Source organism: Aotus nancymaae, unplaced genomic scaffold, assembly GCF_030222135.1.
Source record: "Aotus nancymaae isolate 86718 unplaced genomic scaffold, 86718_ANA_hifiasm-v0.15.2.pri h1tg000008l, whole genome shotgun sequence".
In the NCBI taxonomy this organism is placed as follows: domain Eukaryota; kingdom Metazoa; phylum Chordata; class Mammalia; order Primates; family Aotidae; genus Aotus; species Aotus nancymaae.
Genome location: NW_026988419.1, coordinates 4,076,837 through 4,099,113, shown reverse-complemented (window position 1 = coordinate 4,099,113; position 22,277 = coordinate 4,076,837). Strand labels below are relative to the sequence as shown.

General features: G+C 40.2%; 1 protein-coding gene across 3 annotated transcripts in view; it reads left to right on the top strand.

Moving 5' to 3' along the window:
* The window catches only part of LOC105704694 (nuclear body protein SP140-like), an 84,100-nt gene that overhangs the window by 52,948 nt on the left and 8,875 nt on the right, over positions 1–22,277 (top strand). For 2 of the 3 annotated variants that reach the window (XM_064372912.1, XM_064372911.1), the window contains exons 15-21: positions 5,012–5,077; positions 6,443–6,523; positions 7,513–7,587; positions 10,064–10,168; positions 12,160–12,302; positions 13,773–13,814; positions 16,945–16,986. In XM_064372912.1, the coding sequence (XP_064228982.1) occupies positions 5,012–5,077; positions 6,443–6,523; positions 7,513–7,587; positions 10,064–10,168; positions 12,160–12,302; positions 13,773–13,814; positions 16,945–16,986 (554 nt within the window). The remainder of the gene's footprint in view (positions 1–5,011; positions 5,078–6,442; positions 6,524–7,512; positions 7,588–10,063; positions 10,169–12,159; positions 12,303–13,772; positions 13,815–16,944; positions 16,987–22,277) is intronic. The other variant, XM_064372913.1, reaches the window with a different exon arrangement.

Below are 22,277 nucleotides of genomic sequence, written 5' to 3'. Positions count from 1 at the left end.
TCAGCTACTCTCAAGATTACATCATTGTTCAAAGTGCCTGTTGAGCTCCAGCCATAATGTCCATGTTCTAGGCCATCAGAAACAGAAAGGGTAGAGAGCAAAATTATCTTTCCTAGAGGTCTATTACTTCCTCAAGAAGTTTTCTCCAGAACTTCCCTCCTCCCACCCACGTGGTGGACATGTCAGGTGTAAGGGAGGTTATGAACTATGGTATTTTTTCTGGACACGTTGATGTCTCCAGTCTTGGAGATATTCTGTTAGTTCATCAGGAGTGGAAAGTGGATACCTGGAAGGCGTATTGAAAAATTAACCTCATCAATTATTTAAAATTTGTTGAAATTTTATTTGCATCCTAATGTGAGGTCAATATTTATAAATATTCTATGCCACTTGAGACTAATGTACATTTGAACTACTTGTTAAACTCTGACTTCACTCCATGTACATCTTCTTTATCAAGCACAACATTGTTGTTTAAATTTGTATCCATAGTAATTTAAGTTTTATTTGCCCCATCAGATTTGCATACAAATATGTTAAATTCTCATACATGGTTGTATATTTTCCAATTCCTCCTTATTTTGTTGCTTTACTTTATATATTTTGAGGCTATTCATGATGTTATAACTTCTCAATGGATGTTTTTCTTTTATTATTATACAGCATTCTGCTTTACCCCTATTAATGCTTTTGCCTTAAAATCTCTTTTGCTGAGTACTAACATTGTTACACAAACTTTTATGTTTTTTAAAAATATTTTCAGTCACTTCATGTAATTCCCTCTTGTTCAGCTTTCTTTTATGTCTCTAGTGACTGCACTTAATTTTTAGAATTTTGTCTGATAATCCTAGCTTCTTAATAGGTAAATTTCAATTTGTTTACATTTATTAAGATTCTGGATGTATATGTATACTGAGATTCCAGATGTATATGAACCTATATCTTCTGTGGCATTGTTGACCATTCTTTTATACACACACACACACACACACACACACACACACACACACTTTAAAAAATTCTGGGATACATGTGCAGAACGTGCAGGTTTGTTACATAGGTATGCACGTGCTATGGTGGTTTGCTGCACCCATTGACCCATCATCTACATTAGGTATTTCTTCTAATGCTATCTCTTCCCTAGTCCCCCACCCCGGACAGGCCCCAGTGTGTGACATTCCCCTCCCTGTGTGTTGACCATTCTTTATTTGTGTTTTTCACATCTCTTTCCTGCTTTCTAATGCATTGATATATAACTATATAGTCTTCCTTTTCTCCCTGCTGGTTTGGAAATTAAAGATAAAATGACTGTAAACTTTTAAATTATGCCCCAATCCCAAAAGATGACAAGGATCTTTTCATGGTTTCACTACAAATTGAACCCCCCATCTCTAACATTTGGCTATTGTTTAGTATTTTATTTTTAACTATAAAATTTGAAACTATTATCATTTTTACAATGGATGTTTACTTAATTTTTAAAAATTATTTTGTGTACTCACCATTATTCTTTTTCTTTGGATTCTCTTTTTGTCTAGCTGAAGTAAATTCTTTGGTTTTTCTAGTGAGTGATCTCTAAGTGGTAAACTTGCTGAGTGTTGTATGTACAAATTTGTCTTTACTTTGGTAGAACATTTTAGCTAGGTTAAAATTCTAGGTCAATATTTATTTATTCTCAGTATAGTAAAGTGATACTATATTATCTTCTGGAATCTGTAGTGTGGCTGATAAAAATCATTCTCTTATTGTAACTCTAACTTCTTGGTAAATATTCTGTCCTTTCTCTCTAAAAGCTTTTTTTTCCCCAAAAACTTTATCATGAAAATTGTAAGCATATAGAAGACTTGGGAGAATTGTGCACTAATCTTCAATATACTTTCACATAGATTCACAATTAACACTGTGTCCTTCCTGCTGTATCACTTTTCTACTTTTCTGTGCATTTCTCTATCTAGTCACTAATCGATGGTCAAGTTTGAAACATTTCAAGGCTGCAGACATTAGCACTCTTCCCCCTAAAATATGTCAGCATGTATATCATTAACTAGAGTTCAGTATTTATTTAGAGTTTTTTTGTTAAGATAAAATTTACAATGAAATGCACAAGTATTAAGTGTACCATTTGATGAGTTATTATAACTGCATTTTTCTGCAACATCAAAATTCTTATCAAGATACAGAACATTACCATCACCCTGGAAAGAGTTCCTTATGCCCTTTCTGGTATATCTTTATCCACTACCCATCAGGGCAATCACTACTCTTCTTTTTTTACCATAATAACTTAATTTGGGTTTTAAAAAACTTTTTATAAATAAGGTTTTATAGCATATTCTCATTAGTGTGAGATTTCTTTCACTCAACATGTTTTTGAGATTCATCCACATTGTTGGATGTCTTAGTAGTTTGTTCATTTTTATTGCTAAGTGGAGTACATTATCTGAACATACCAAATTTTGTTTATAATTCTCCTGTTGTTGGACACCTTGAGTATTTTCAGTTTTTTGCTATTATGAAAACTCCCCTGAGTGCATTATTGTACGAGTCTCTCTGTTTTTCCATATCTCTTGCATAAATACCTAGAAACAGAATTGCTGGGATATAGAATAGATGCATCAGTTCTTTCCCCGCAGAACCCGTGAAAATGATGGTGTGGAGCAAGGCCAGGTGGGCGCTGCACTCACAGGTGTGTGCTGCAGTTGGAGGAATGCTTCACCGAGGAAACCCATGGGCTTATAAGGGGACTGCTAGCAAACCTGCCCAAACCTTACCTCTGAGGGAGACATTATCTTTTTAGCTGGAATTTAGGCAACTCTCCTCTGGGGATGTTAAGCAACTCTCCTCTGGAGATCGTAACCAAATCTTTTCCGGAGGCATCTCCTCTGGAAAATTTCTAAGGAGGGAGATGTTCTCCACTTTATACTGGTCAGGGAATACATTTGCCCCATAATCTGGAGGCTACATGATCTCTACCTTACAAGGCTGCTTTGCTATTCAAATATCCTTGAAGTGATACTCTGAGGCATGTAGAAATGCCATGGAGAATGGCCTCCCAGGAAACTCACACCACATATTTGCTTCTGGCAAATTTCCCCATGAAGACACCACCCCATCAGCCACTCTGATTAGTCAGACCCATAGGTTCAAATCCATTTAATTTGTTTCCTACAACATTTAAAAATGTTGACCCAGTGCGGTGGCTTACTCATCCTAGTACTTTGGGAGACCACCGTAGAAGGATCACTTGAGGTCAGGAGCTCAAAAACTAGCTGGGACAACATAGTGAGACCCCGTCTCTACACACACACATGCACACATACATTTCATAAACTGTAAATGATTTAGGTCCCTTATGACCACCTCTAAGGTCCAAGTCACCTTACATGAGGGAGGCAAGTTAATGCCTGGCTTTCATATAAGAAGCACAATCCCCAGGGCACATGTGGTGCTCCCAGAAGGGAAATGTTTACAATTCTTGGGATTCTCTGAGTGGAATATTCATTAGTCAGGGGGAAGGCGAACAGTGTCTCCTACGTGGCTCTTGGCTGGCTATAAGCCTTGAAGTTCTCAGTTCTGTTTGTTGTGTCCAATCTTTGATTTGTTTGTGTGTGGGGCGGGGGAGAGGGTGGGCAGGTGGGAGGACTGCTTGAGGACAGTCTGTCCAATCTTTCGTCTTCGTCCATGACGCCAAGCAGGTGTCAGTCGCCTTCTAACAAATGATTGAGAATAGGGGTGGGGACGGTGTCTAGAGGGTTCTGCGTGGGACTTCAGAAGCTGGGGCCAGCCCCTGCTATCTCATGGCTGGTGCAGAGAGGCTGACTCAGTATTCCCAGAGGCAGGAGCTCTGGAGCAGGTGTTTTCCTTCTGGACAAAGGATCCATGGATACTTCTAAAAGGCAGATATCACCAGTACTCCTCTTTCCCCCATACCCCTTTAGATGTCTCGATGTTTGCTCTTGCTTCACTGCTGCAAAATCTGCTGTACCATTCCAGTGGCTGTACCTTCATCTTTTATCCTAATCATCTTTTCTCACTTAGACCGTCCATCTACAAAATTAGATAGAAGTAGAGCAAGAGCATTTTCATAAAATGTGTCTGGAGTTAATTCTGAATCCCCTGGGCACTCTGAAGGCTGTGTCCATCAGGCTTCTAGGGAGAAAGAATGAGGCATCATCCCTAGGAATGGTCACAACAGAATCCTGAATTTTCAAGATAGGTCTACAGAGCACTCGCAATCCCCCACCACCTTTGTCCTGGTCACTGTCTAGGAAGGAGATGGTCCCTTCCTGGGGACTGCTCCCTTTAGTGAGCCTCCTGCCCTCCCACGGTGTGTGAACAGGAGGAGATGAGGGACATTCAGAAAATCAGTGCATTGTGGAGTCACTTTTCTGATAAAGGGCACATCAGACTGCAAATGGGCCAGATGGCCAGATTCATGACACTGATGAGTTTCTGGGGTCACAATAGCGTTCCTGGAGTCAGCTACTCTGCAGCCTGAAGGAGGGCTGACAGTGCAGAGGCACTGCTGAGATTGTTTAGTGAAATTATATAGACATTCTATAATGATTACATAATTACATAATGAAAATTCTCCACATCAGAGTTCAGAATATCTCCCAACTTCCATTGGAGAATATTATCCGTAACATCATCAGCTTCAAGGACTATGCCTTCTCACTGCACGTTTGAATTTACACAACAAACACTTGAAAAGGGAAGAAGCAACAGCAGTTATCATTCACTCTAAGGCGGCAGCAAGAGTTAATTTTCCATCAAAAATTTTGTTCAAAGGAAGATCATCTCCTATAGTCTTCAAAGCCCATGGCCCAAGGCTCACACCAAGTTAAAACAGAACTCTATACTCAACCTCCACATTGCTACACTGATCATATTTTGCCCCATTCCTGTGAACCTAAATATGAAAAAAAATCTTGAGTACTACTGGCATATAAAACTCAGAGAATTATATTTATGCCTCAGCATAATTAACTTTATTCTCTTTGGTTTGAAGGAAAAAAGAAGGGGCATTCCTGGACCAGAGTAAAAAGGAGATGGCAGAAAAAAATCCAACAGAACGGTAAGCAGGCAGAGGGAAGTAGTTACTGCTTTTGAGTTTATTAGGGCACTGCCCATTGTATTCCTGAAGGCCTGCAGTTTCTGAGGGCCAGGATAGTTCTGTACCTCCTGTATCAGTTAGGATGTAGACTAACAGGCTGTGACAAAGAGGCCTGAGAATGCAATGGCCGCAACAAAATGGTTTCTCATGCATGTAATAGTCCGGAGATCCACAGTTAATAGGGAGGTGTTATCATCCTCAGTATGACTTTCTTTTCTAGCTCAAGAAATTTTTATTAATTTGGAAAAATGTTTCTAAGAGGGCTAAATAAAGAAAGGTATGTGTGTACAATTGTAAACTATACATAAATAATTATATATGTAATTGTAAGTTATACATATATGTGTATAACCATATTTTATGTGAAATTTATGCTTGTGGAGTATGTTTTTATGTCTCTATCAATCCTTATATATACATATGTAATTATCTCTACATATAAAGAGACATAATTATAGAGAAAATCAATGGCAGTTCATTCATAAAAATATATGCAGTGGTTACATTTGGTCAGTGATGTTTATATTTCTATTTGTGGTTTTTAAATGTATGTGTGTGTATTAAAATATTAGAAATCATCAACATTTGTAGTGAAAAAGTGTTCTTTAAAAAGTAACATATGCCAAAAAGAAACTCCTAGGAGAATATTTGAACAACTCATCATCTGGAGATAGCCATCATCATCTGTGGCTGTCCAGATGGTGGTGTTTCATGCCATTTTATTTTCTGAGTTTCCTATAATTATATTCTTTATAATCAGACCCCTAAAATCTTATTTATTTTAGTCATGGTCTGAGGACTTCCTTTCTTCTAGACAATGAAGGCTTAAGTCTCATTTTCCAAATGATTGTTAATTTTGAAGCAGTGGATCTAAATAGTAAAATTTTAGAGTCTTATTGAAAATTATTAATTTTTATGAAACTGTATATCTTCTATTCTTGCCAGTTGATGGGGCTGCTTGGTTGGTGGATGTGTATAGTTTTGTTTGGAAAGGAAAAAAAATGGCTGCATCCATTTTAAGAATGGGTGTTTTTAAATTAAAAATTTGTTTGGACAAAATCATTATAACATTTTTCATTTAAGACTGTGTGTATGTAGACAAATTCTAAGGTATTTCAATGTGCAATTAAATCCTGTGTGTAATTAAAAAGCTGACACTCCTAAAGCAGAAAATGCTCTGGACACGTGCTTGAGGTCCTGTGTCTGAATGTCTAAAGAAAGAGGATCCAGAATTAAACCCAGGACTTCCTCACTTGCTTTTGGTCCAGCCTGTCAGCTGTTCTTCTGCCCTGTTCTATTAATACATTTTCCCCTGCCTATCCCCAGGTAATGGCAAAGCGAATGGCCAGTTGATGTCCAGTGAAGAGAAGGTGAACGTGAATCTCCAAGGCCCTTCCAAGATTAGGAGTAAGATAAAAGTTCATGCCACTTTCCTTTTGCCCTACAAGTCAATACAAATTTTACTGAGATATTGATGAGCTTAGATCCTCCTTAATTGTTTACTTGTCAAGCTTAGTCAATTTGAGAGCAGTGAAATCTAAAAAAGCAAATATTAGAAGCCAGGGTTGTAAGTTGATTATATTCATATAATAGATCTTATCTGCCCAGTTTCTAAAATAGTTTTCCTCTGTTTTTTATCTGATTTTCCTGGAAATTCCTTTGCCTTACATCATTGGTTTATTAAAATGGCTGGACCTGGCAAATTTCCCTGTAAGCAGATTACAGGTTATTCTCTTACTGCCGTTTCAAGTCCTCCTCCTAGATGAGTTATTTCCTGTCTTGAGCACAGAGGTACAAATATCTTCCCTCAATGTGATATGTGTAGCACACCTCTCACCACCTGATAGGGTTTCCCTTAACTCACAGAATTGTCATTTATTTGTGTCTCTGCTAAGAAAAAACCCAAATGCCTTCACTTAATTTTATAGTTTTGTCTCAATTTTCTCTGAATATTTAAGTTTCTGTAATGACAGCAGTCATCATTTTGATCTTACAAAGATTAAATAAATTAGTGGATGTATAAGTGTTTAACATATTATATGCCATATATATTTCAAATATGTATATTTGAAATGAAATATGAAATGAACTTTCAAAATATGAAATGAACCTTCAAAATATGGAATGAAGCATTTATACTGTTGCTTGAGATATATGTGAAATAGTGATTTCAATTAGTTTTTTTTCTAATGTAAGAATAGGAAAATGCAATATAAAGTGAATCTAATACTAGCCATCTAATTCTTCATACTTTAAAGGTGAGGGTTTAAATCTTTTTATTTATGCATTCAACAGGCTTTTGGAAAGTTAAATTTAAATGGAATTTTTGAAAAGCAGCAATATATGTAATACAGCTGCTTGTCTGTGCCTGTGATTATATTATTCTACTTTCTCAGGGAGAAAGAGAGGCAAACCTAGAGCCCGCTTCACCCGGAGTAACAGAGCTCCACAGAAAAGAGTCCGATCAAGAGGTAAGAAAGAAAAGAGGAATGCACTTTCAATAACCAAACATCTAATTTACTGTGCTTTATGCTGTATTTTCAGTAATAAACCTATTTCCTTAATTGTTTTATGAAGCTGACTATTGAGAAAGGTATCCAATTTAGTCATGTCCAAAGTGTGTCAAGGGAAGAAGTAAGTAAGTTGGTGATGCATCTACATCCAGACCCCAGGGGCCCAGGGGACACGAAAGTGCTACTTCTACTGAAATGATAAATTTCATGGCTGGAGATAATCCATTGCCATATAAAGAGTATAACCCATAAGTTACTTAGCTGACCTTTCTCTGGCTACACAGAAAGCCACAGGTTACACGCTAAGGGTGAACCAGAGTTGTGGTTATAGATCTGTGTCCTAAGACTTTCTTTTCCTTGGTGTGGGCTTGAAGTGATCACTTGACCTTATTTGCTTCAGTTTTCTCATTTGGAGAGCAGGAGCATGAATTAGGCCAACCGTCTTTTTTAAAATTTTCATTTTATTATACTTTAAGTTCTGGGATACATGTTTAGAACATGCAGGTTTGTTACATAGGTATACATGTGCCATGGTGGTTTCCTGCACCCATCAACCTGTCATCTACATTAGGTATTTCTCCTAATGCTATCCCTCCTCTTACCCCTCACCCCCAGACAGGCCCCAGTGTGTGATATTCCCCTCTCTGTGTCCATGTGTCCTCATCTCCCACTTATGAATGAGAACATGTGGTGTTTGTTCTTCTGTTCCTGTGGTAGTTTGCTGAGAATGATGGTTTCCAGCTTCATCCATGTCCCTGCAAAGGACCTGAACTCATCCTTTTTTATGGCTGCATAGTATTCCATGGTGTATATGTGCCACTGTTTCTTTATCCACTCTATCATTGATGGGCGTTTAGGTTGGTTCCATGTCTCTGCTATTGTGAACAGTGTTGTAATAAACATACATGTGCATGTGTCTTTATAGCAGAATGATTTATAATCCTTTAGGTATATGCCCAGTAATAGCATTGTTGGGTCAAACGCTGTTTCTGGTTCCAGATCCTTGAAAAATCACCACACTGTCTTCCACAATGGTTGAACTAATTTGCACTCCCACCAACAGTGTAAAAGCATTCCTATTTGCTCACATCCTTTCCAGCATCTGTCATTTCCTGACTTTTTAAAGATCATCATTCTAACTGGTGTGAGATGGTATCTCATTGTGGTTTTGAGTTGCATTTCTCTAATGACCAGTGATAGTGAGTTTTTTTTCCCATGTTTTTTGGCCGCATAAATGTCTTCTTTGAAAAGTGTCTGTTCATATCCTTCACCCACTTTTTGGTAGGTTGTTTTTTTTTTCTTGTAAATTTGTTTAAGTTCTTTGTAGATTCTGGATATTAGCTCTTTGTAAGATGGATAGATTGCAAAAATTTTCTCCCATTCTGTACGTAGGCCAACTATCTTTCTTCTTAGTCCAGCCCAGTCCTAATAGTCTGCCTTTCTAAAAATTTGTACCAGGACCAAGGACAACTCCCCTGTTTATCATGACTTCTGTTGCCCAGGCTGAAGTGCAGTGGTGTGATCTCAGCTCACTGCAACCTCTGCCTCTCAGGTTCAAGCAATTCTCCTGCCTCAGCCTCCCAAGTAGCTGGGATTACAGGTGGGTGCCACCACGCCTGGCTAATTTTTGTATTTTTAGTAGAGATGGAGTTTCACCATGTTGGCCAGGCTGGTCTTGAACTCCTGACCTCAAGTGATCCACCTGCCTTGCCCTCCCAAAGTGCTGTCATTACAGACATGAGCCATCATGCCTGGCCCCACACCTTTGGTTGGAAGGGCAGGATTTGCTGCTCACCCTCCTGGAGTTCCTTTGAAGAACTTTCACCCCCTACTTCTGTGAAATCAAGTCTCCAGTCCTTCATCTGCCACCCTGTATAATTTTCAGATTATTCTAGAACTTCCTGAGCTCTTCTCTCAGCTATGGGGAAAGCTGACATAAAGGAGAAATGAACCAAAGCAAAGAGCAAAAATAGAAGGCAGACATCATCTCCATTAGGTTATCTCATCATTATCCTCTCCCTGCTTGCCCAGTCAGTGCTAAAATGGGGAGATCAAGTATGGTTTCTGGCTTCATCTAAGGCTACCTACCTGCAGCAAAACAGCATAGCTGGAGAGCTCCTGTCACACCAGTGACAGCAACTGTGTTTCATTATCATATAAGAATCAGTGGAGCTCACTAGATTAGGAGTTTTACTGAAGTCTAATTTCTCTGCTAAAGCATTCCATTTTGTATGAAATTTGAAAAGTGAAATTGGGGTAGATATTCTGTAGTTATGTATCAAAAGTGCCACTTAGAAGGAAGATTTTGAAACTCTAGAAATTTTTGGAATAGAATTTTCTAAGTATCCCTTGTGTCTTTATAGGAATTACCTCAGTAGGGAGGGGGGATGTGCCTTTGCAAAGTGAGACAGAGTGAAGAAATCCTCTCTTTCAGCTTCAAGAAAGCACAAAGAAAAAACTGTGGATTTTAAGGCTCCTTTACTTCCAGTGACCTGTGGTGAGGTGAAAGGAATTTTACATAAGAAGAATTTGAAACAAGGTAGGTTTTATGGTCTTTAATTTGTAGCTCCCATCTGAAGGTATCACAAGTAGTGGGGAATTATCATGTGAATTACACATCATTCAAGGAGTTTTGACCCCAGTTTGGCTTGTGGGAAGGAGGAAGGGATCCCTAAGATGACATTTTCAGACTTTAAGAAATTGCACCCATTAAATGCTCACTCGCACAGGGAGTGTCCACGGGGTGACCAAAGAACCAAAGAGAAGTGCAGGAACGTCAATTCACAGATGGAAAATGTCACGTATTTTACCTTGAGTCAGACAGAAGAGGGAAGAGGCCCTCAGCCTCGACCTTCATATTCTCTCTTCCTTCTAGAGTGCAGTCACCAAGGCAGGGTGCTTGGCTTAGGGTGACAATCTCAGGTTTTAAAATTAGGAAGCCTGAGTTCCAGCCTTGGCTGTGCCAGGGGTGACTGTTCCATTCTGAGTAGAGAAGGGGGCCTTTCTGAACCTGAAATTTCTCATCCAAGAGAGGGAAGAATAATTAAACACCTGCCTCATGATATAGCTGTGAGAACTACTTTACATATTAACGTAAAATACATAAATTTACATGTTTTTGTTGTAAATTATAAGAAACTTTGCAAAAAATGTCTATTAGAATGGCCGTCATCTCAGACTACTCGTAATATGACTCTTTGGATGCCAATTAATAGAAATATTTGCATTGTGACTAGTTTTAAACAGCTTTACTGAGATATAGTTCACATATCATACAACTCACCACTTAGAGTGTACAAATCAACTATTTTTTGCATATCCGCAGAATTGTACAGTCATCATTATCCTCTAGTTTTAGAACAATGTGTTCCCCACTAAAAAAAAAAACAACCCTGTCAATTAGCAGTCAATGCCCATTCCCACCTAAGCAGCCACTAATCTATTTTCTGCTCTGTAAGTTTGCCTATTGTAGGCCTTTCTATAAATGGAACTCTATAATACATGCCCTTTCCTGACTGCCTTCATTCACTGAGCATGATATTTTCAAAGTTCATCCACAGTGAATGTATTAGTACTTCATTCCTTTTATCGACAAATAATATATTTCATTGTATAGATATACTACGTTTTATTTATAAACTCAGTATTTGGAACGATTTTCTCTCTTTGGCTATTATAAATAATGCTGTTTTGAACATTTGTGTAACAAGTTTTGTGTGAACATATTTCAGTTCTGGAATTACTAAGTCATATGGTAATTCTGTGTTTAACTTATTGAGGAATCACCGAAGTGTTTTCCACAGTGGCTGCACTATTCTATATTCCCACCAGCAGCGTTTGAAGGCTCCAGTTTCTCTACATGCTCACCAACCTTGTTATTGTCTGTGTTTTTTTTAATTACAGTCATCCTAGTGGGTGTGACATGCTATCTCATTGTGGTTTTGCTTTGTGTTCCTTAATGACTAATGGTATTGAGCATGTGGCTATCTTTTACATAAACATTAAATTTTTTTATTGGATAACGTTTCACAATTAGTTTTTAAATATCAGCTACCCATGATTGCAGAGATGTGAAAATCTCTGTTCAATAATGCCATTAAACTGCACAAAATATGTTATCATTGAGAGTGCAGATGTTGCTGGAGTGGCCCCCTGAGCCATAGGGCACCCATCTTAGACCGTAGCCACAGGTTGAAGATTCTGCCTCCAACATTGCCCTCAGAGCCATCTGGAGACTCAGGCCTGGTCTCTACTTCATTCTGTAAGTGCTTTTGAAACACTTAAAAGGATGCCTTTGATGATAACTATCACTTTCTTCATGGATGAAAGTCAAAGAAATGTGTACCCTCACAGGAAATATCCTTAGAGGGGACTTTCAGGCTGGATTTCGGGCCTCTGAAGCTTGAGAGGGAAGGCCAGACCCTCCTGCTGTTGATCTGGATCACAAATTGTGTGATCAGTTGGTGAGCGGCCACAGTCTGAGCACTGGGAACAAAGAGGGCTCAGGATCAACTTACCCTGGTCTTACAGGAATCTTGGTGAAGTGTATACAGAGTGAGGATGGAAATTGGTTCACCCCCAGGGAATTTGAAATCAAAGGAGGCCACGCAAGATCAAAGAACTGGAAGCTGAGTGTGCGCTGTGGCAGGTGGCCCCTACGATGGCTGATGGAGGTATTCCAGTGACAAGGGGCCAGACCTGTGCCCCTTCTTGTTGTTCCCTAATAATGAGGTCACTGTTTATTCACCAAATGTGTGTTAGGTCATAGCTAAAGCCTTGATGCCAGTGAGTTTATCCTCTCACTCAGGAGAGAGGGGCTCCACATTCATAACCACACTCCAGTGCAACACATCCATGTTGTACCAGGGACTCCATCAGGATAGTCACAGCAGCTTAGAGGAGGGAAGGGTCATTCTGACTAGGGTGCATGCAGACAGCTTTGTGCACTGAAAGAAAGAAGAGAATTGATAGTCAAGCAGTGGAGGAAGACACTTCAGAGAACGAATGGCATACAAGCCAGAATGGCATGAAAACTATAACCATGGCAAAAGTAACTTTGCTGATTTATGTAGACAGGTTGTGTGCAATTAGGCATAATCCAACAATTGGGGCAGTTTGTAGAGAGCTTTAATGCCAGACTGAAGAGATCAAACCTATAACTGAGATAACAAGGATTCAGTGAAACCTTTTAGGATTGGAAATGACATTTAAAACAATATTCTATTTTATTTATTTCTTGGAGACAGTCTTGCTCTGTCACCCAGGCAGGAGTGCAGTGGCTCGATCTCGGCTCACTGCAACCTCTGCCTCCCAGGTTCAAGTGATTCTTGTGCCCCAGCCTCTCAAGTAGCTGGGACTACAGTCATGCACCACCCTGCCAGGCTAATTTTTGTATTTTTAGTAGAGACAAGGTTTCGCCATGTTGGCCAGGCTGATCTCAAATTCCAGGCATCAAGTGATCGACCCTCCTCAGCCTCCTAAAGTGCTGGGATTACAGGAAACAGCCACTGCACCTGGCCATAAAACAGTATTTTAGGCAGCCATCAGGCTTTCCCCATCAGCAAACCTATACTCAGTCTAGAATGCTCAGCTCAAGTGTTACCCCTTCCTGAATGTTCATTGAGCTGGCCATGGGTAATCCCTTCCCAGGACTCCTGAGCCCTCTGCTAAAGCCTTTCATTCACTGTTTTATATTTATTCTTTTGTGAGCGCTTTTGTCTGTAGACACCTTTCAGTTTTCCCATCTTCATGTGTCCAAGATTGATCAGAGTGACAGACACCCAGTAGCATGCAGTAAGTGTGTGCTGCTCGGATAGCTCTGGTGTAGGGACTCCAGCTGGAGTGGCACTGGTGGGACTAAAAAAGAGGTGATAGATGGTATGAGATTACTAAAACCTCTTAGGATTTAGTAAAGAAGCACAAGAAAAGGGAAAACGGTGCTGAAGATGATTTTCTGGCTTCTATTGATTAAAGTATAGAAGCAGCACAGGTGAAGAGAGGGAGATGGTTTCTCATTCAGACACCTTGGGTTGGAGCTGGTAGTGGAACATTCAGGTAGAAATATTTGGGAGGAGGTTGGAAATGCCAGACTCAGAAAACAGAAACACAGGCTGACCATATACCTGAATCTTTTTGTCTTTCAGAATGGATTTCTGCCTAATCCTCCAAGAAATAGGAAAAAGAAGGTAATTCTTACATAACTTTCCGCAGGTTCTTGTCACATAACTGATTTAACATGCACAAAATCTTCTTTTATGGAGTCTGAAATTGGGTATTTATAATTAAGCTTCCACCTTCTCCACTACCCACTTTAAAACATGTTTTTTGGTATATGCCTTCAGAGTTGCTAATTTGAACAGTAAATATATATGAAGCTAGGCCCTCTTTGGATTAAACAATTTCATATGAAGGTGATAAGGAACCATCAAAATAGACCTCCCAGATCTGTTTTTTGCAATAGGTGCAGATGCTTTAAGAGTGTCAAAGTTGAAAAGTCAAACATGGTCATCAGATACATAAAAATATTTCAAAATAAGGTGAAAGAAATAATCTTCAATCAAAATTCAGATTTTTTTCATTGAAATTACTATTTTCTAACTTTAGTGAAATCAGATGGAGCAGATGTTTGCTCACATTCATTTGAGACATATATGAAACCATTTATCATTTCATGAAATAGCCAAGAAAAAGAATATTTATTTTCTGATCCTTCACATCCTCTTTCATCTTCCAAAAAAATGTACACAGAGACATACAGAATGTCATCTCAAGGGGAAATTATTTCCCATTACCAGGATGGTACCACTGGGGAGGAAGGTCTCTGAAGGTAGATGCATTTTATAGAAGGGGCTGATCAGGAAAATCTTTTATGTTGATGCCACCTCTTTGGCTCTGCCAGAGGGACTGTGCAGACCTGGTTTTATCTGTGAAACTGATTTTTCCCTCTTTTGAAGAATACAGCAAACAAATAGGTTAAGTGCAGTGTAGATTCAGGACAAGGTGATGGTTTTTCCAAGACTGGGTATGAATGAGAACCTGAGAAGGGGGAGGGAAAAAGTGTCATCCTTATGCACTTCAGGTAGAAATATGCATTTAAGATACTCACAGACTTCTAAAACAGCCTCTGGGCTTCATATTCTACTGGGAACCTGAGATCCAGGCCTTTGCATTATCTGATGTTCTGGCTGATTTGAACTCTCAGCCACCGAGACATTTTATCCACTGGGTTTCCTGAAGGGAAACTATTATGTCACCTATTCAGTGAGTACACTAAAGACCAGCATCTCTACCTTTCCCCAGGTACCATGAGAAACTCAGTCTAGATGACCCCAATGAACTGGCAACTGCCAACTAACTGACTCTCTCCCAATTCCGGGGGATAACACTTTGTAGCAACAAGCTGCCACTGCCTCTATATTTTGTGTCTCCTCGTGGAGAGAACAGAAGTTCCCTTAAGTGGCAGATCTCAGGAACCATTATGAACTCCATGGATCCTCTGTGCCTCTCAGAGCTTCTCTTGCTTACAGAATCACTTGGCTTCTGGAAACTTCAGTGTCACTATCAGTGCCACATGATGGCATCTCTGCTCAGGCTCATGACAAGGGCCACATAAACCTTTTTGTGGCAGCTGAGGTGTTGTAAAACAATCGGATATACTCACCCAGAATAATCGTTGTGTGCTAATGTTTGCTTAAGAGACTCCAGTAATTTCTCAGTGAGATAATATTCATTTATTCACCCATTCAACATATAATTATCAAGCACATACTGAATGCCAATAACCATCACAGAAGATTGACCTCAAAAATTATTTCAGGCCAGGCATGGTGACTTGAGCCTATATTGCCAGCATTTTGAGAGGCTGAGATGGGAGGATGACTTGAGCCCAGGAATTTGAGACCAACCTGGGCAACATAATGAGATACTCCTTCTCCAAAAAAAAAAAAAAAAAAAAAAAAAAGCCAAACAAAAAAGAAACAAAAACCCAGGCATCATGGTGCACACCTGTAGTCCCACCTACTCAGGAGACTGAGGTGGGAGGATTACTTGAGGCTGGGAGGTCAAAGCTGTAGAGAGCTGTGATTTCATCATGGTACTCCAGCCTGGGTGACAGAGTGAGACTCTGTCTCAAAAAAAAAAAAAAAAGATTGTTTTAATTTTTTTGTAAACATGGATGAATTATAAATGGGGTGGGATGGGAGATTCTAGCTAGGCTAGTCAGAGAGGCAGTCAGGGACAAGGTCACCTCTCAGGTGCTTGTCCTTTGGATCACACTTGTTTATGGCCTCTGTTGCCAGGGGTATAGACAAAAGCTGAGCCTGTCTGTATCCCAGAAGGGAAGGATGCCAAGTCATGCAGTGGATACCCAAAAGCAATCTAAATAAATCTAGTGGGTTACCTCTGAAAATTCAGTCAACCTGACATCTTTTAGTGATTTGTATAGAAGGGAGAGGGGGAGGCTTTCGGGAAGAAGAACTGCAGCACAGAGGAACTTGGAGGCATTTTATCACCAGGGCTGTGTCCCTAGGGGAGCTGGAGAAAGCAGTGTTCTTCTTCTCTGGGGCACTTCCATGGCCTCCAGGACTCTGGGCCCTAGGTCCCTGGAGGCTGTGGGGGATGAGTCCTCAGCCTGATTATTATTGCAGCTTCTCTGGGTGGGATGACACAAAGGCCAAGTTTAGGAGATATGACTGAGGGCCCCTTGGAGTAAGAGGACAAGTAGAGTTTCTCTGACTTGGCCTTTGCAAACTAGTCCAGACTCCCTGCAGGGAATGGGACTTGTGTTGGGTTGAACGGTAATACTTCGGCACTTTTCATTCTCTCAGTAGATATGTAGGTCCATGAAATCAGGTGTGAGGTAAAGGGAAGACTATTTAAAAAAATAAAACTTTAGATGAAATAAATTTAATAGTATTTATTGGAGCAAAGAGCAAGTCATGAATTGGGCAGCACTCAGCACAAAGAGAAGTTCAGAGAGCTCTTCTGCAGCAGTCCAGACAGTGAGGCCAACACAGGAGTAAGACAGAGAAACTATATTTAACGGGTTATCATGGAAGGATACTAATTAGAGGTTAGGTGGCGGATTCTAGTTGGCAGATCTCTAGTTTCATTTTACTGTTTACATCAGGTTTCAGTTTGCTTACTTAGGAACTTAAAGCACTGGAGCCACCCCAGCCTGCTGGCCTTCTTATCTTCCCAATTATTTTTTACAACTTGTTCCTGAATCCCTTCAAAGATGACTATCGAAATTTAAATAAGTGATAGACGGAAACAGCACATTCAATATTATAAATCAATCTTTCTTTCTTTCAACAGAGAATACTGAAGTCTCACAAGAATACTTCAGTTGACCCTTGTGTAAGTACAAATTCTGAACTATTACTACCAGGATGTCCCTCTCCTTTCTCCAGGCATATGTTCTGTGTCATGACTGCTGTTCCCTGAAACATGTTCAGTCTCAGTTGGAGTATGTTGCTGTGTGCGATGAGCAAAGAATACCAGATGCATCACCGAAGCCAGGTAGATGTGTCTGGGCTTGGCTGTCTCAGTGTGAAAGCATTCTTTCCCTTTGTTTCAGTGGAAACATTCCAATATTCTTATTTCCCCTGGATAGTGAGTATGAGAGGCTGAGCTCTAGACCACTGAGGTCTCTAGAGACAAAGCTTGAAGTGGTAATGGGTAGGGCTGGCCTGGTGATTAGGGGGAAGGAGCAAATGTGAGAGGATAACAGCATTTTCGAGTAAGTGGTGTGGATGAAAGGGAAAATCCCGAAAATGTACTCCAAGGTGCAGGTAGAGCTAAAGATGGTCTTAAGCATCGGACAGAAGGAACAGGCCAGGCCAAGCTATTATGTTCAAGGTGTGGAGCCTGTCATTAGTCCTGTAAAGGAATGGCTCAGGGAAGCCATTAGGGTGCTGAGCTGGTTAGGACTGAAACTATCATGACCTAGCAAATCATGAGGCATTTTTACTCAACTGCTTATCTCGTGCTCAGTACTATGCAAACCTTCTGATCCCATGGGCCCCATCCATTCTCTGCTTGCTGTATGGCTGCCTGCTTTCGGTTCTGCTGAAATCATAGATGAGTCCCTTCTGTAAATGAAGTCATGGTTTGATTCTTTTCATTGCAGTGAAATGTCTATTTTAGGCAGGGTCACCTTCTTGGACAACTGTAGGGGGCAGCACTCACACAGGATATCATGCAATAACACTGATACATGATACTTAACAGAGGAGGGATAAGCAAATAGTTTTATATACACCTTACCTCCAAAGCAATCCTCCAACAAGATTTAGGTCTTATCCACATTGATTTGATGCCCAGCCAGTTCAGGGACTCATGAACAGTTAAAACTGCCCTAGAGGTCAGTGTTTGTGTGGCTGATTTTGTATAGGCTAGACATGGAGATTTAGGTTTCACAGCCGACAGCCAGATGTGTGTGGGGAAAAGAGTGAGACAGTTCCAGCAAAGGCATGGTCACCTCTGTTAATAAGTTTTCCAAGGCCAGTAACAACATTGACTTATAACATCCCCATGTCTCCACAACCAGACTTCGCTCAGGTTGTATCTCAAATTGTCCTGCAGCCTGGAATCACCTGAAGAGCTTTTAAAAAGTATTGTTTCCTGTATCCCACTTCTAAGGAAATTCTAATTTAATCAGTTTGCACTACTTATGACTTGAACATTAGGGTTTTTTAAAGATCCCCAGATGTACCAATTCTGATACATAGAATTGCCCATTCTGTCATAAAGAAGAACATCAGTGCCTGTGCCTCAACCCTGACCCATTGATTCAGAATCTCTGGTGTTGGGTTCAGAACATTAGCATTTTGTATACTCTCCTGAGGTGAGTCTAATGCATAGCCAGGCCACCAACCGAAGAACCAGAGAAATCAAATCTCTTCTTGAAAAGATATGGGTTTGGAAGGGCGGGGGAAGGCATGTAAGAGGCAGGACTAACTTGTTCCTCCTACTCAGATGGACAGAACAGCATGTTGAGAGTCACACTGTAAACTTTTGCTCCAAGAACCACCACAGGAATATACCAGCAAAACTGAAGGAATCACAAACCCTTTGAAAGAAGTAGTTTGCCACTGCAAATTCCATGAGACAGCCAAAAACTGTGGGTTCCCAAAGTGTGAAAGGGAGAAAGTCCATCTCTGAACACACATCCTCACTGGGGAACCTGGAAATCCAGATCACAGGAGAAGGATTTAACCTAACCTAGACCCGAAATGAATTTAGGGAGCTGGCTGAAATATAAAAGTAGAGACAGCAGCAGGAAGAGCTGCCTCCCCCAAGGACCCCTGTAGGCAGGTCCCCAGGGAGGTCATTTCTGACTTTATCTCACAGGAGTCCTTGAGGAGGGCAGCCAGTACAATTTGGGGAGGGCCATGGGGAGAAGGAGGCTTCCAGCCAAACTTTGTAGTTATTTTGACCAACCACAAAGTTTCCTGGTCAGAATCTGAAAGGTGTGAACCTAAAGTACAGATAGAAGCATAGAAGCCAAGGCAGACAGGGAGGGGTGAGACCTGAAAGCCCTGCTTGGGGCAAGATCTTAGCTCCAGGCAAGGAGGCCTGGATGTAAATTTGGCTCTGTTGGCTGTTGGGGCACGATGGTGGTGGGAGTGAGACTGGCCTTTCTGGCTGCCTGGAAGCTGGGTAAGGCCTGTCACTGCTGGCTTCCCCTACTTTTCTGGCAAACTGTATGAAGCAGCAGAGGCAGCCATAATCCCCTCTGGAACATAACTCCATTGGCCTGAGAACCACTCCCTCATCCCCGACAGTGGCCACAGCAAGTCCTGCCTGAGAGTCTTGAGTTCAGACATACCTAAACCTGCTCCCAACTGATGGTCTTTCTCTACTTGCCCCTGGAGCTGAAGACAAAAGACATAGACTCATGGGAGATCTGTGACCTCACCCTTCATCTGAGAAACCCAAATACTTATCCAGTGACCTTAGGTCAAGCTTGTATTTCCCACATACTACTTGCAACTGATGCACTCTTGAAAGTGCCACCTCCTGGCTGACCAGCCAACTCAAGTCATGACAGCCACTCATAACAGAACAACCTTGCTGCAGGAAGGAGAAAACCACAGCGGATTCTACTGCCTTAACATCCTGGCTCACCAGAGGTCCTGAGTCTGTCCATGTGACAACTTCACTGTTAGCATAACCAGCATTTGAGAAAACCAGTGCACTAAACAAAACTATGACCAAGGACTCTCACAGAATCCACTTCACTCCCCTGCTGCCTCCACCAGAGCCAGTGCTAGTGCCCATGATTGGCAGGACTGAAGACAGAAAACATCATAGGACCCTTTGCAGATATTGCCCAGTACTAGCCCAGAACCCAATAGCTCTGCTGGGTAGCCAGACCCAGAAGAGCAATAACAATCACAGCAGTTTGGCTCTCAGGAAGCCCCATCCCTATGGGAAAGGGGAGAGCACCACATCAAGGGATCACCATGTGGGACAAGAGAATCTGAACAGCAGCCCTTGAGTTAGAGATCTTTCCTCTAACGTAGTCTACCCAAAGAGAAGGAACCTGAAAAACAATTTGATAATGACAAAACAAGGTTTTATAACATCCCCAAAAGATCACATTAGCTCTCCAGCAATGGATCCAAACCAAGAAGAAATCTCTGAATTGCCAGAAAAAGAATTCAGAAAGCTGATTATTAAGCTACTCAAGGAGGAACCAGATAAAGGTGTAAACCAACTTAAAGGAATTAAAATAAAAATAGAGGATATAGATAAAAAAGTCTCCAGAGAAATAGATGTCATAAATAAAAATATATTAAAACTTCTGGAAATGAAAGACATACTTAGAGAAATACAAAATACACTGGAAAGTTTCAACAATAGACTAGAGCAAGTAGAAGAATTAAGTACAGAACTTGAAGACAAGGCTCTCAAATTAACCCAATCCAACAAAGAGAAATAACTTTCTAAAAAATCAACGAAGCCTCCACAAAGTTTAGAATTATGATAAATGACCAAACCTAAGAATAATTGGTGTTCCTCAGCAAGAAATAAAGTTTGGAAAACATATTTGAGGGAATAATCAAAGAAAATATTGCTGGCCTTTCTAGACAGTTAGACATCCAAACACAAGAAGCTCAAAGACCATCTGGAAAATTCATCACAAAAAGATAAATCACCGAGGCAAAGAGTCATCAGGTTACCTAAAGTCAAGACAAAGGAAAGAATCTTAAGAGCTACGAGGCAAAAGCATCAGCTAACCTACAAAGGAAAATCTATCAGATTAACAGCAGGTTTCTCAGCAGAAACCCTACAAGTTAGAATGGATTGGGATCCTATCTTTAGCCTCCTTAAACAAAATAATTATTAGTCAGGAATTTGGTATCCAAGAAACTAAGCTCATAAACAAAGGAAAGATAAAGTCTTTTTCAGACAAACAAATGCTGAGAGAATTCACCACTACCAAGCCAGTGCTACAAGAACTGCTAAAAGGAATTCTAAATCTTAAAACAATACATCAAAATATACCATAATAGAACCCCCTTAAAGCATGAATATCACAGGGCCTATAAAAAAACACATAGTGAAAAAATAAGGTATTCAGGCAAATCCATAGCCAACATAGTACTGAATGGGGAAAAGTTGAAAGCATTCCCACTGAGAACGGGAACAAGACAAGGATGACCACTTTCACCCCTTCTATTCAACGTGATACTGGAAGTCCTTGCCCGAACAATCAGACGAGAAGAGGAAATAAAGGGTGTCCAGATCAGTAAAGGAGAAGTCAAACTGTTGCTGGTTGCCAATATGATCATACACCTAGAAAACCCTAAGGACTCATTCAAAAACCTCCTAGATCTGATCAATGAATTCAGTAAAGCTTCAGGATACAAAATTAATGTGCACAAGTCAGTAGCACTGCTATACACTAACAGTGACCAAGCTGAGAATCAAATCAAGAACTCAACTCCTTTTACACTAACTGCAAAAAATTAAAATGCTTAGGAATATACCTAACCATGGAGGTAAAAGACCTCTACAAACTACAAAAAAATTACAAAACTCTGCTGAAAGAAATCACAGATGACACAAACAAATGGAAACATGTCCCATGCTCATGGATGGATAGAATCAATATTGTGAAAATGATCATACTGCCAATAGCAATCTGCCAATCCAATGCAATTCCCATCAAAATACCATGATTATTTTTCACAGAACTAGAAAAAACAATCCTAAAATTCATATAGAACCAAAAAAAGAGCCTGTGTAGCCAAAGCAAGACTAAGCAAAAAGAACAAATCTGGAGGCATCACATTACCTGACTTCAAACTATACTACAAGGCTATAGTCACCAAAACAGCATAGTCTGAGTATATGTACCATGTACTGAGAATGTACCAGTACTGACACATAAACCAATGGAATGGAAGAGAGAACTCAGAAATAAAGCCAAACATTTATAGCCAACTAACCTTTGACAAAGCAAACAAAAGCATAAAGGGGGAAAAGGATACCCCATTCAACAAATAGCGCTGGCATAATTGGCAAGACAAATTTGGAAGAATGAAGCTGTATCCTCATTTCTCTCCTTATACAAAAATCAACTCAAGATGGATCAAAGACTTAAATCTAAGACCTGAAACCTAAAAATTCTACTCTTC